A 13425-nucleotide genomic window follows, 5' to 3' on the forward strand; every position below is an offset into this window, starting at 1 on the left:
GTTTCGCTCCGGATGATCGCTGCAAAGTATGCTCTGTGTTTTGATTTAGTGTGCTGATCTTAAAGGTGCATTGAAAAATGTTGATATTCCGACTGATGCTCCTGCTGTTGTGGAGTAACTCATGCAGCCAGCTATGGCTGCAGAGTTTGGTAGTACATGTTGTTTACGTCGTTTATTGTGAAAATTCGGTCACAGTTCTTATGATCACTGTTTTATTGCTTTTATGGCTTTATTTTGGTGATTTTCGAAAAGTTTTTTGGTTTGGCCATGTTTGTTTGTTGTAGTACAGAGTTAGACTTATGGCCTTGATCTAAGTTGTCTTGTGGTTGTTGTTGTTTGACTTGCATCCCACTGGGATTTTTGCACACAGTGTTGGTGTATGGTGCTTTTTCTGCAATGTTTTGCTGTCTTTTCTTGGATTTTCTGTTTGCACATAGTCACTTTAAGATGTTTTCTTGTTCATGTTTTTGTTTTCTGTTTGTTGTGGTTGCACCCGATTCAAGAGCCGAATGGCTCACAGGGCTATACCTAATAAATGAACTTGAACTTGAACCCCCGGGCTTATCGAGTGGTATCTGGGTATTTTTTTAAACGTAAGCCCCACAGTTTGAGTGAAATCCATCGCAAGTTGCATACACAGGCAGACAGACGGGCAGGCAGACGGATAGACACACAGACAGACAAAACAATACTTAGTTCCATGTGTTAAACACATCTTGTCATAACACATCCACATAAAATCAGAGATATCTACGAACTTCGTTCTGATATGTTTCAAGTTGCTTTTCTGCATCTCGGTGCATGTCTATCGAAAGGACTAATGCCTCAAAACGTCTGGCAGTTCACCAGCATCAGTTCGAACAAGTACGACTGTGCCAATGAGACACTTAATTTTGAAACCGTGGCGTTTTGTATTGTGTTATTGGATCGGTCACTTGTCAAAGAGAAGACAATAGACGATTTTAAACCTAAACTTGGAATAGGATTGGTGACGACAGTGTAGTGAATATCGGTCCTTATGCTGTTGAAGGGAATGAGAATACTGACATGTTTGGGTTTAGGCTAAAGTCTTCATGTTTGGGAGAGTGAGGACAAGGTTTAGCTAATGAGTAGCTCATTCCCTCTCACTGCCACCTGCCCAACCACCTCCTTCAGCTCATTCCCTCTCACTACCACCTGCCCAATCACCTCCTTCAACTCGAGTTCACAGGTGTGCGTCGGATTCACCGGTGTGCGATGGCTTTACCAGTGTGTGATGGGTTCACCGGTGTGCATTGAGTTAATCGGTGTGCGATGACTTTACCAGTGTGCGATGGGTTCACCGGTGTGCAATGGGTTCACCGTTGTGCGTTGTCTCGGACTGGTGCAGGGTGTCCGAGCTTCTACAGGGAGGCGCTGTGATGAATAAGTCCTTCCAGCCCCACGATGCGCACATCCCGTACGTTCTGCAGTTCTTCATCGATTACAACCTTTACGGCATGAACCTCCTCAAGCTGGCTGCTGTCAAATTCAGGCGAGGGTCTCCTCCGGGTAAGACTTCACGCAGTGCACGTGTGGAGACATGTTGAACACATTTCCCCAGGCCACTGTGAAGCCGTGCGTCCAATTTCCACTTGGTTACTTGATCAACTTTATTCAAACTTTGTCTACTCAGCAAAGCCTCACCGAGTCCCAATCCTTCTTCTGGAGGTTTCTGCCAGGTATTTGCAGTTGGGGGCAGTGTTGATGCTGCTGTGTATCATCCCAATTGAGCATTTTACAGGTAATTTTTTATCATTCAAATGTTTGGCCAATACCAGTTACAGAATGGGACCTTTTTGCCAGTACCAAAGTATGAAAAAAAAAACAGTTTTTACCCTACTCTTTGTTTTTTTCGGTAAAGTCACGTAGGTAAAAATCTAATCAAATAAATGAAAACAACTAAATTAAATCACGACATTTCGGGCGCAGCATAAGCGTCCTTCTTCAGGTGGGGACAACGTAGCGAAAGCACAACCGCTTAAGTGTGTCCAAGAGATGGCTGTGATGAGGAATTATATAGTCGCGGGGGATGGAGGGAGGGGAGGGGCCATGGTGAGTGTGGGCGATGTGAGGAACGGGGTGGGCGCAACATACAGAGTTCAAACTAAAGCTTTGATGCCGGGGGCGGAAGTAGATAAGGAAGTGAAGATTAAGCAGACTGTGAATGTGGCTATGATTATGAAAATAAATCTAAGCTGGCTGTTTAGCAGTAAACTGCATGGCAGCTAAAGTTTTTTAACTTGATTAATTACATCCTTCCAATGATTGCTCAATTTGAATCCATCATCTCGGTTGAAGTTATGTCTATGTTTGTATATCTGGATGGCTTCATGGACAAATCTTTGGTAGTATCCAGGAGGCTTGCAGAGTACCTTGGTATCGGAGAACACACTGTCATGAGAACCAGCAGTATTATAACAGTGGTCAGCTACGGCCGAAGAATTTGTCCTGCCTTGTTTCAAATCCGACGTGCTCGCGAATGCGGTCAGAAATATGTTGTTTCGTTTCCCCGATATAACAATCACCACAGGTGCAACTCAGTTTGTAGACACCAGGGTACTATAAGTCATTAATGACATCCTTTACGGATGGGATCAGATCACGGATCTTGTGTACTGTACTGAATCAGACCTGGAACTTATGTTTGTTTAGGATTTTGGAAATATTTTTGGTAACACCTGCTATGTATGGCAACGTAATGATTTTGATCGGAGTCTCAAGGGGTTGTTTCTCCATGGTGGGAGAAACAGCTTGGCGGATAGCATGGTCCGAGTATCCGTTCATCTTGAGGGCCAGATGTACATGTTCCAATTCACTGGCCAGGAAAAGACGACATGGAATGCCTTCCAGTTAGTGGCAACAAATTTTCTCAGAAACAACAAGGCAGACAACTACAGGGAGTTGGTGGAAAACATCCTCAAGTCATACAAAAGCCTTGGTTGCAACATGTCACTAAAGATACAATTTTTGCACTCTCATCTAGATTTTTTCCCACCGAACTGTGGATCAGTGAGCGACAAGCATGGCAAGCGATTTCATCAGGACATTGCAACAATGGAGAAACTCTATCAGGGCAAATGGAGCCCATCAATATTTGCAGGCTATTGCTGGACAGTGACAAGAGATGCTCCATTTAACGAATTCAAGAGACAAGCCAAAAAGCGCCGAGTAAACTCTGAATAAGGACTAAACTATGTGCTTATATACACATAATAGTTTTTTGCCTTTTGTTTCATAATACATTTTATTTATTTAACCATTTTGCTGATTTTTTTAATCCTTTATATTAAGTTTGCTTGCTTAGGACCGTGCAAATCTTTCGGTCGTTTTTTAACCCACTTCCCGTGATCCAATCGAGCTGACATTTTCCACACAGACTCGTTGTGCGTGACAATTAATCTTCGTGAACATTTTTTTCCAAAATTTTACACTTTTTAGGACAAAAATATTATATTTAATTACCAATTGCTTAATGCTGCTGTAGGGTTGTTACGGGAGGGCTGTAGGTGCATGGGATCCAACGGGGAATAAACACAGTGGGCGGAGCTCCGGGAGTACACGGGGGTGGGGTGCCCGCAGCGACGTCCGCATCAGGCAGCCTGGGGGGTTGTGATCCTGACGGGGGGTATAAAGGGGGAGGACAGAGAGAGCTCGGGGCTCAGTCTGGGAACGAAGGAGGAAGAAGGAAGATCTTCTAGTTAGAAGCCCTGGACTCCCCTCGACGCCGCCCTTGTAAGGGCTGCGGAGGATCGAGCCAGAGGCGTGGTTCCGTGAACCAGGGTCAGTACCCTGGGACTCCGGAGACCGTAGCCCGACTCACCAGTGTCGGGCCAGTTAGCCTCCCCTAGCCCGTTAGTGGAGGACTTGGGAGTAGGTCAGGACTAGCTAGGGTGTATCCCCAGTTATCCGGGTGAGGGGGCCGCTACCCCCTCTAGTGCTGTCCTGTACCGACAAGCTTGAATAAACATACGTGTGCCTCAACCTGGGTGTCCAGCGTAATTACCGGTACTTCATCTGGTGTCAGAAGAACTACGGACATGGAAACACGCCAGACAGCTCGAGCCAGAGTACCGGAGGAGGACACTGCTGAAGTCATTGAGCCCGAGACGGCTCACCAAGACATGGCGCAGCCGGGGGCCGACGCGTTCCTACCGGGGCATCGGCATGAGGAGGGGCCGCAGCCAGACGCGCTACGGCTGGCTCACGAGAGACTGGCGGAGCTACTGTACGCCGCTGCCGCCACGCTGGAAAACATCACGCGGCTGGGGGCTGGTGGTCCACCACGGGGCGAGGGGAGTCGTCGACCTGAGCGCCTTCCCGCCATTTCTGAAGACTCCAACTTTGAATTTCCCGCCATCGTTACGGCAGCTGCAGAGGGCGTGGCCGGGCTCAACCTTGGGTCCGACACCGCTCTCGCTGGGACAGCTGCATCATCACCAGCGGAGGGAGCGTCATCACATCGGCGACAGGCGATTCCATCTGCCATTCGCGCCGACGCACAGCCGAGTCCCGGGAATAAGAGCCTGCAGACTTCCAAGGCGATCGCTGCGCTGCAACAACGGCTGCCTCCGCTGAAAGAATTTGTTGGTGCAGAGGGCGACTGGGGCGGCTTCCAGCGACGCTTCATCGCCCACCAAGAAATGGCAAGGTGGTCCGACGATGAAGCCCTCTGCGCGCTGCCGGCGCTCCTCGACGCAGACGCGCTCGCCGCCCTCACATCGGCGCCGAAAGAGAAGCGGTCTACTCTGCCGAAGGCGCTACAACTGCTGGCCGGGGTCTATGGACCTTCAGCAGAATGCAGAGAGCAGTTCTACGAGCGCAAGCGGGGTGAAAAGGAGTCGCCCCTGGCATACAGGACGAGCCTCCTAGCGCTGGCTAAGACGGCTTTTCCCCGTATGGACGATGACGGCGTGGACGCGATGGTCACGGAGAAAATACTCCTCCTGGCAGACGACCTGGACATCGCTGTCGTCGCACAGGAGGACGCTGAGATGACCTCTCTTCAGGCGGCGCGCCTCCTTCACGCCAACCTTCTGTCCCTGCGGCGGAAAGCCAGCAGGGCATCGGCAGGGCGTGCGGTGGCTGCAGCCACCCTTCCGACGGAGGAGCTCTTCGCCGTCGACCATCGACGGCAACAGGCGCAAGAAGTACGGTCGGCCCGGGACGGGTCAAGCCGTTTCAACCGCCCATCGTCTCCACCGGGGCTCCCGCGGTGTTTCAACTGCGGCGTCCGGGGCCACGTCGCCTCGGGGTGCCGCTCTCCGCGACAGCGCGGGACGACGCCTCGACGGGACGCCGGCCCTCCTCTTCCCAAGCTCCAGCAACATGATCCGGCGAGTCGCGGCACCACACATGCTTGGCCAAAGCACCCACCCGTTGCACACTCTCGCACCACAACAAACGGGGGGCCGATGTCGCGTTGCAAGGGGCCAACGCGGATCACTGCGGGGACTCAAATCGAGCCCAAACAGTGGTCCGTGTTGGCCCATCGCGTGGTAGCCGCGTCGTCAGGGTCGTCGGCCGTGGTCGGACACATTGACGGGGTAGAAGTACGCATCTTGGTCGATACGGGGGCATCGGCGACAATCATTTCGGAATTAATTTACAATATTCTGCCCGTACAAAGCCGCCCTTTAATGCCGGTTAACGTCCCATTCTATGCCGCTAACGGGGGCTCTCTCGGCATCATGGGACAGATTCGAGCGCAAATTTCTATTGGGGACATCAAATTGTCGGGGCCGATTTTCGTTTCCTCCTCGCTGGCGGTTCCGTGCCTGCTGGGGACGGATTTCTTAGGCAAAATGCCCATTCGTATTTTGATCGACCAAGGATGCATTGAGCTTCCGTCGGGGCGGCGCATGGCGTTCCTGCCATCCCCTGCGGCGGCTCCGACGGCGTTCGCGACGGTACCGGCGTTCGTTGTTAAGACTGTTCGTGTGCCGCCGGGAGCTCAAATGCTAGTGCCTCTGAAACTTCGTAAGCCCTTCGCTAAGGGCATAGGGGATCAGGGTGTTTTGCTGGGACCGTCTAGGGCCGGGGTTAATGGACCTCATTTGATTCCGGCCCAGACCGTTGTAAGAGGGGACGGGGACCCTTTCATCGCGGTCCTCAATGTGGGATCGCAGACGGTGGTGGTTCCTCAAGGGACGGTGCTCGCGCATGCGACGCCGATGCCCTGCGAGGTACCTGTCGCGAACCACGTTGGCTCTGCTTCCCGGATGCTCCCACATTCGGACAGCGATGAAGGGTGGCTCGACGCGCTTTGTGCGGAATCGACGGACCTGACAAATTCAGAGCGCCAACAGCTTAGAAGGCTACTGAGGGAATTTTCCGACGTTTTCAGTCGTGATAAATATGATTTGGGTTGCACTCACCTGCTGCGTCACCATATTGACACGGGTGACAGCGCGCCAATTCGCCAAAATCCGTTTCGGTTAAGTCCCGCCGAAAAGGACCATGTCAAATCGGCTGTTGATGACATGTTAGCCGCCGACATCATTTCTCCCTCCACCAGCCCGTGGGGAGCGCCGATCGTCCTGGTTAAAAAGCAGGACGGCTCGTTGCGGTTTTGCGTGGATTTTCGGCGCCTTAATAAAATTTCGGTTGCCGACGCATACCCGCTCCCACGGATGGACGAATCGCTGGACGCTTTGGCGGGAGCGCGATTCTTCTCCACACTAGATTTACTTTCGGGATTCTGGCAGCTTCCTCTGGACGATGATTCTAAGCCTAAAACTGCTTTCCGTACACCGCACGGCCTGTTCCAATTCAACCGGTTGCCGATGGGCTTACACTCAGCGCCGGCAACTTTCCAGCGATTGATGGAATTGGTTTTGGCTGGATTGCAATGGGAATCGTGCCTGATTTATTTGGATGACGTTATTGTCTTTGGTAAAACTTTTGATGAACATCTCCAGAGGTTGCGGGCGGTTTTCCTAAAGATGCGGGCTGCTAATTTGAAATTTAAGCCCCAGAAATGCCATTTGTTACGCGAGTCGGTGCGTTATTTGGGGCACATCGTAGGGCGCTCGGGTATTGCTACCGATCCCGCCAAAACGCAGTGTGTCAGCTCCTGGCCGACTCCCACCTCGGTGGGAGAGGTCAGGAGTTTTATTGGCTTCGCATCATATTACCGACGCTTCGTCGCTAATTTTGCAACGATTGCCAAACCCCTACACGCGTTAACATCGAAAGGGGTTCGGTTCCACTGGGGTCAGGAGGAGGAAGCTGCTTTCTGCTCCCTTCGGGACGCGCTGGTGAAGGCTCCTCCCTTGATTTACCCAGATTTTTCGAGGCCGTTTTTGCTCGACACCGACGCGAGCAACACGGGTATTGGAGGCGTGCTTTCCCAGGTGGTTGACGGCGTGGAACGGGTGGTCGCGTACGGCAGTCGGGTGTTGTCTCCAACGGAGCAAAGATATTGTGTCACCCGTAGGGAACTGTTGGCAATTGTCTATTTCATCCAACAGTATCGCCCATATCTGTACGGTCGGCATTTCACCGTCCGCACAGATCATGCGGCACTGCAGTACGCCCTGAAGGTTCAACAGCCATCGGGACAATTGTCCCGATGGCTGGAGGTCCTCCAGGATTTCAGTTTTGAAACCACTTATCGTAAGGGCGTTCGCCACACCAACGCTGACGCTCTGTCACGGATGCCAACCGCCTCCGAATGCGCATGCCTCCTGGGGTCGGGGCGTTGCAAGCCAGTAGGGGACATGATGGTTCCGGTCCTGGCGGCGGCCGCCGACGATGAAACGGTAGTCCCCATTGATATCGCCGAACAGGGGAGAGATTCCCTGCTTGGATTGCCCGTTGATGAATGGGGGCGCCTCCAGTTGGAGGATGCCTCCCTCCTCGCGTTGCGTCGTCGCGCCGGGGAGAGGGGGCGTTTGACGGGTCATGCCGACGCATGGGAAACCCATGCGGGCTTGCTTATGCATTGGGACGGGAAATCCCAGCGTCACCGGCTGGTGGTCCCTTCTGGCCTACGGGGTAAGGTGGTGTGGGCTGCTCATGAGCGCCTCCTCCACCTAGGTACCCAGAAAACACTCGCCTTGCTCCAGCTGAATTATTTTTGGCCGGGCATGACTAGGGATGTCGCTGATCTGTTGGCGGCATGCCCTCAGTGTGCGCAGCGCAAACCACCAGCACGGGAGTCGAACCCGCCCTTGCAGTCCATCCAGGTCTCCAGAATAAATGAACTGGTCGCACTGGACATTCTGGGGCCATTCCCCGCCACCCCCAGGGGAAATAAATATTTGCTTACTGGGGTCGAATATTTTACGCGCTGGCCTATGGCCTGGCCCCTGGCGAATCAGTCGGCAGCAGCCATCGTCGACGCCTTTGTCCAAGGTTATGTCATGGACAAAGGTGCCCCGGAGCGGTTGTTGACCGACCAGGGTAGAAATTTTTCCGGGAAACTCCTAAAACAAGTCTGTGATCTCCTAGGAACGAAAAAAATTCGAACCTCTCCTTATCACCCGCAAACGGACGGGATGGTCGAGCGTCTGCATCGCACCATCTCGTCTATGTTGTCGCAGCAAGTCTCGGACTCACAGACTGATTGGGACTTACAAATTCAAGGGGTTCTAGCGGCATACAGATTGGCTCCCCATGCTGCGACGGGATTTTCACCATTCTTTCTTATGTATGGCCGCGAACCCGACCCACCTGTTCCGGCACAGCTGCAGATCCCCGCGCCGCTGGGTAAAATTAAATTGGATGAACACGTTAAATTTAACCTTGACAAACTGACTGAGGCGCGGGATGCTGCGAGGCTAAATTCTGACAGGCGTCAAAAGGCGAACGAGCGCCTCAGGCTGGCTCGCGCGCACGTGCTGCAGTGGAAGCCGGGGGACAGGGCATGGCTGCACTGTCCCCAGGTACCGCTCGCGACCTCCTCTAAACTCGTGCGCCCGTGGCGGGGCCCCGTCGAGGTTGTCGAGGTTTTGAGGCCTCAGTGCGTTCGAATCAAATGGGGCAGGCGCCGGTGGTTTGTACACCCCTCTAGGCTAAAACCGTTTGTTGCGGTGCGAGGGCCCACTCCACACGCGCGGGGCCAAGCATGTGGGGGGTCGACCGACTCGGAGGGTCCGTCGCTGCTCTCGCCTGATGTGTTGCCGGCTGTCCCACCCACAGGTGCACCGGGAATGACGGGCTCATGCCCTACAACCCACACGGGTGATGCCGACGGTCGCGCCACTTCAATCGCGACCTCATCTCGAAAGGGACAGCCGCCACCGGATGGTCCGCCGTCCGGGGTTGCCCCGTGTGACGGGCCTGCGGCAAGGACGCGCGCTAAGATGCGCAGACTCTTATAATATACAGAAAGAAGACATTTTTTTTTTATTTCACGTGTCATGGTTACTGTATGCTGCGTCGGTGGTGCGCTCCTGCCACATTGTGTGTGTTGTGTTGTGTGTGTGGGCGGGGTGTGTGTGTTGTGGGTGCGTTGTGTGTCGTGGGTGTGCTGTGTGTGCTGGGGGAGTTCCTGGCTAGTTGTATATACGCGCTTTTACGGATTTCGTATTTATACGGGGGGGGGGGGTGCGTCGGACATTCCCTTCGGGGGTGTGCTTGTTCTTCTTGTTGTTCTTGTTGTTGTTGTTCAATTTGCATTTTGTTGAAAAAAATGAGGCACACACGGGGTTGAGGGGTAAATGTTCCTTTATTGGAATTGTTGCAGCCGGGACGGCTGCGAGCTGTAATGGGGGGAGTGATGTAGGGTTGTTACGGGAGGGCTGTAGGTGCATGGGATCCAACGGGGAATAAACACAGTGGGCGGAGCTCCGGGAGTACACGGGGGTGGGGTGCCCGCAGCGACGTCCGCATCAGGCAGCCTGGGGGGTTGTGATCCTGACGGGGGGTATAAAGGGGGAGGACAGAGAGAGCTCGGGGCTCAGTCTGGGAACGAAGGAGGAAGAAGGAAGATCTTCTAGTTAGAAGCCCTGGACTCCCCTCGACGCCGCCCTTGTAAGGGCTGCGGAGGATCGAGCCAGAGGCGTGGTTCCGTGAACCAGGGTCAGTACCCTGGGACTCCGGAGACCGTAGCCCGACTCACCAGTGTCGGGCCAGTTAGCCTCCCCTAGCCCGTTAGTGGAGGACTTGGGAGTAGGTCAGGACTAGCTAGGGTGTATCCCCAGTTATCCGGGTGAGGGGGCCGCTACCCCCTCTAGTGCTGTCCTGTACCGACAAGCTTGAATAAACATACGTGTGCCTCAACCTGGGTGTCCAGCGTAATTACCGGTACTTCACTGCCATGCAATCATCTGACCCATAGGTGGCAGCCATCTCAAGCCAGAGGACGAGAGGACTCTAGCCGCCACACATATAAAGGATTTATAGTGAAAAACTTTGTTTTTACGGGTTATACTTGTTATTAAGTGTTACATGAACAGGACAGGTGACGTGTTGTCATGTAAAGCAACCATAAGCACATGAAAAGACCTCGTTTTACAATTTATGAGTAAAACTCTACTATCTACACATAGACGTAAAATGTAAAAACTTAAATATCTTGGGAACAGTAGCCAATCCGTTGTTTTAATTGTCATATTTGAATTCAGCACATCAACATCCATAATAAACGACACATTTCATCTCTGAAGCAGACGCCGTCTAAAAAAATGTTGACCAGTATAATATATGCATTGATAGTATTGTAAATCTTGACTGAAAGCTTTCGTGACTTTGAACCAAAGAATTAATAATCTTTGATTCCAAGAACCTATCTATGTGACTTTACCGAAAGACCCAAAGAGTATTGTAAATGTTGTGGATTTACTCTTCAACACACCGGTGGGCTGAAGTAGTAACTATTTGTAATTTTGTTTACGTGACAAATCTCGTACTGATTGGCCGTGTCGGGTGATGGAGGGTTTCGACACATTTATACTTAAGCGATCTAACCCAAAATCTTTATTATGAATAATATTGGTCGTGAAAGCCTACATGTTATACTATATGTACATGAATTAAATGCCAATGTAGAGGTTTGCTAACCATGGCAAGAGGGCTTCAGGAGAGAGTTTTGGTAGTTTTTCTAGTCCTGGATTGAAGGAGCGCAGACTACAGTGGGTTTACTGTACAGCTCAGAGTTTGGGTTGCTTGGCCACAGTCGCACTGTGACTTGTCTTAACTTTCCATTCATGAAGAATATGCGGTTTATGGTTCCACCAGTGGTGAGCAGGTAGGTTGGTAGGTGAGTGAGTGAGTTGATGGTTCCACCGGTGTTTTCGAGGAGGAATGTCAAAGCCAGGAGGTGTAATGTTTGGGCCTCAAATTAGGTGTTTATTCTAGACGTCCACGTGAGGTATGATGAATCCTGACGTGCGCTTCGCTAAATTTTCAGATGTTTCTTCCTTCAGACAAACGAGGTGAAGTTCAAGACAGCATTCCTGAACCAAAGCCCACAGACGCACATGGGGTTTTCAACTCAGAGCCGATGGAGGAAACGCAAACAAGCTTAATGAGACGGTGGCATGCTGGCAGCATACCAAGGTGTGCATGTGCATTCGTTACCATATCTTTGTAAGGTGACTCAATTATTGACTAAAAACTCTTATCTGTGACATACGCATAATAGAAATTAGCTAGTTATGCTATTGCAGCTCTTATAGGCTTTCATAGACAGTCTTATTTTCAGAGTATGGATTAGACCATGTGAAGATATCCTGTTGGAGAAACATCCTATGCTGGCTGCCCTGCCTACCTTATTAGAATATGCATTGAACCGGTCAAGCCACTTTGTGACGTAAAGTGGCTTGACCGGCTACGCCGCCAGCTAGCGGCGATGGAACCACGCCGAGTGATCGGCTGTGTGTAGCCAGTAGAGACGTTAATACCTAGTTTGGTACTCAGTGTGGGAAATGATAAGCGTTGGCCTGTGTTGTGCTCAGTGTGAGTAATAAAGAAGTACCCTCTACATGACGTATCGCGGAAGTCACTCATTACACAGTGATTAACTCTCGATGAATCGATATTCTAACGTGGCTGTCTGAGCGACTATGAGCAGAATCGATACAATAGACACCTCAATTCAGGTTCCGCAAGACCATATATGGGCAAAGACGCCCCTGTGGGCAACGCCATGCCCACTTTATTCCATACATGGGCTGTTCCGCACATGCATTTTCTCCAGGACAAAGAGCATTTTAACGAAACGGCATTATACGAGGTAGTGCTATAAGATGTGTGCCTGTGTTTTTATTATTTGCATTTTCTGTAGTTGGACATTTACGCACGAGTTAATCTGATATCGTGGATGATTTTAGAGCGTGTGTATTATCTGACCCGGTGACTCGGCGTTAGACCGAGCCACTCACAATCGGAAGGCCGCGAGTTTACATCCTGGTTGATACAATGTGTTATATTTTCTGGGAACATTGAGAGCGCTTGTCCTACGGATAGCCTCTCCTCCCTATAGGACTAAAATATTTCACAACGGCTCAGGGCGATAAACATTATATCATCACCACTTCAATTATCATTTGAGCAGGAACTCACCTTGACTTTGTGAACGGTGGTGATGTGGTCGTACACAATCTCTGATATACAAAAATGTTCAGGCTCATTACTACAGGCTGTGTGTCGACAAGCCATTTGCCAGGTGGACCTGACCCGAGGATCTCGAGAGGTGACGTCAGGAGAGCTTTGCAGACTCCGAACTGAGACACCACGAGACTCAACATAAAGGTGGCTGTGCCCTCCCGACTCTCCATTTGCAGTTCGCTTTGGCTGGGTGAGGAGGTGACGCGGCAGAGCCGCTGTGAGCTGGAGCTAGATGCTGTAGCAGCAGACATTCTCAACAGACTGGACATCGAAGGTAACTGTGCCAACACATCATCATCATCCATATCCATGATCAATACACTTCTCTTGTACGTGAGCTGATCTCATGGCTGTGTGTCTAGTGGTCACCCCTCTATGGCATTCGGGAGTGGTGTTCAGTGCCTATGAGGGTCTGTGTTGGTCATGTAGGAGGGGCGGGAGAGAGGTTCGGTCTGGTCGCTCGCTCACCTGTTGGTCCCATCCGCCCCGAGGTCGCGTGTGTATTTTTTCTGCTCAAAAGAGAAGAGTAATGTTGGGAGAGCAGCCCTGCTCTTTATTTTACAAAGTTAGGACGAGTGGTCTTTTGAATTCTCATCCTCACATCCTCGTTCACACAACGCACAATGCAAGTGCATGCATTGTGCATTGGCTATGCATCTGGTAATTTTTAAATCAAAGACAATTACACTCAAGGCTCAGATTGAGCAAAGCATTCACATGACGGTCTTTGGTCAAAATGTGTACCTGTAAAGTAATATACATACAGTGAGGGAAAAAGTATTTGATCCCCTGCTGATTTTGTACGTTTGCCCACTAACAAAGAAATGATCAGTCTATAATTTTAATGGTAGG

The 13425-nt window shown here is 51.1% G+C and overlaps 1 protein-coding gene across 1 annotated transcript in view; it reads left to right on the plus strand.

Annotated features, from left to right (window-relative positions):
• The window catches only part of LOC144717746 (DNA polymerase zeta catalytic subunit-like), a 70271-nt gene that overhangs the window by 37594 nt on the left and 19252 nt on the right, over positions 1 to 13425 (plus strand). The window contains exons 2-4 of the mRNA XM_078593369.1: positions 1370 to 1530; positions 11391 to 11523; positions 12750 to 12847. Of these exons, the coding sequence (XP_078449495.1) occupies positions 1370 to 1530; positions 11391 to 11523; positions 12750 to 12847 (392 nt within the window). The remainder of the gene's footprint in view (positions 1 to 1369; positions 1531 to 11390; positions 11524 to 12749; positions 12848 to 13425) is intronic.

Source organism: Lampetra planeri, chromosome 4 (genome assembly GCF_965212315.1).
Source record: "Lampetra planeri chromosome 4, kcLamPlan1.2.h2, whole genome shotgun sequence".
Lineage (NCBI taxonomy): Eukaryota > Metazoa > Chordata > Hyperoartia > Petromyzontiformes > Petromyzontidae > Lampetra > Lampetra planeri.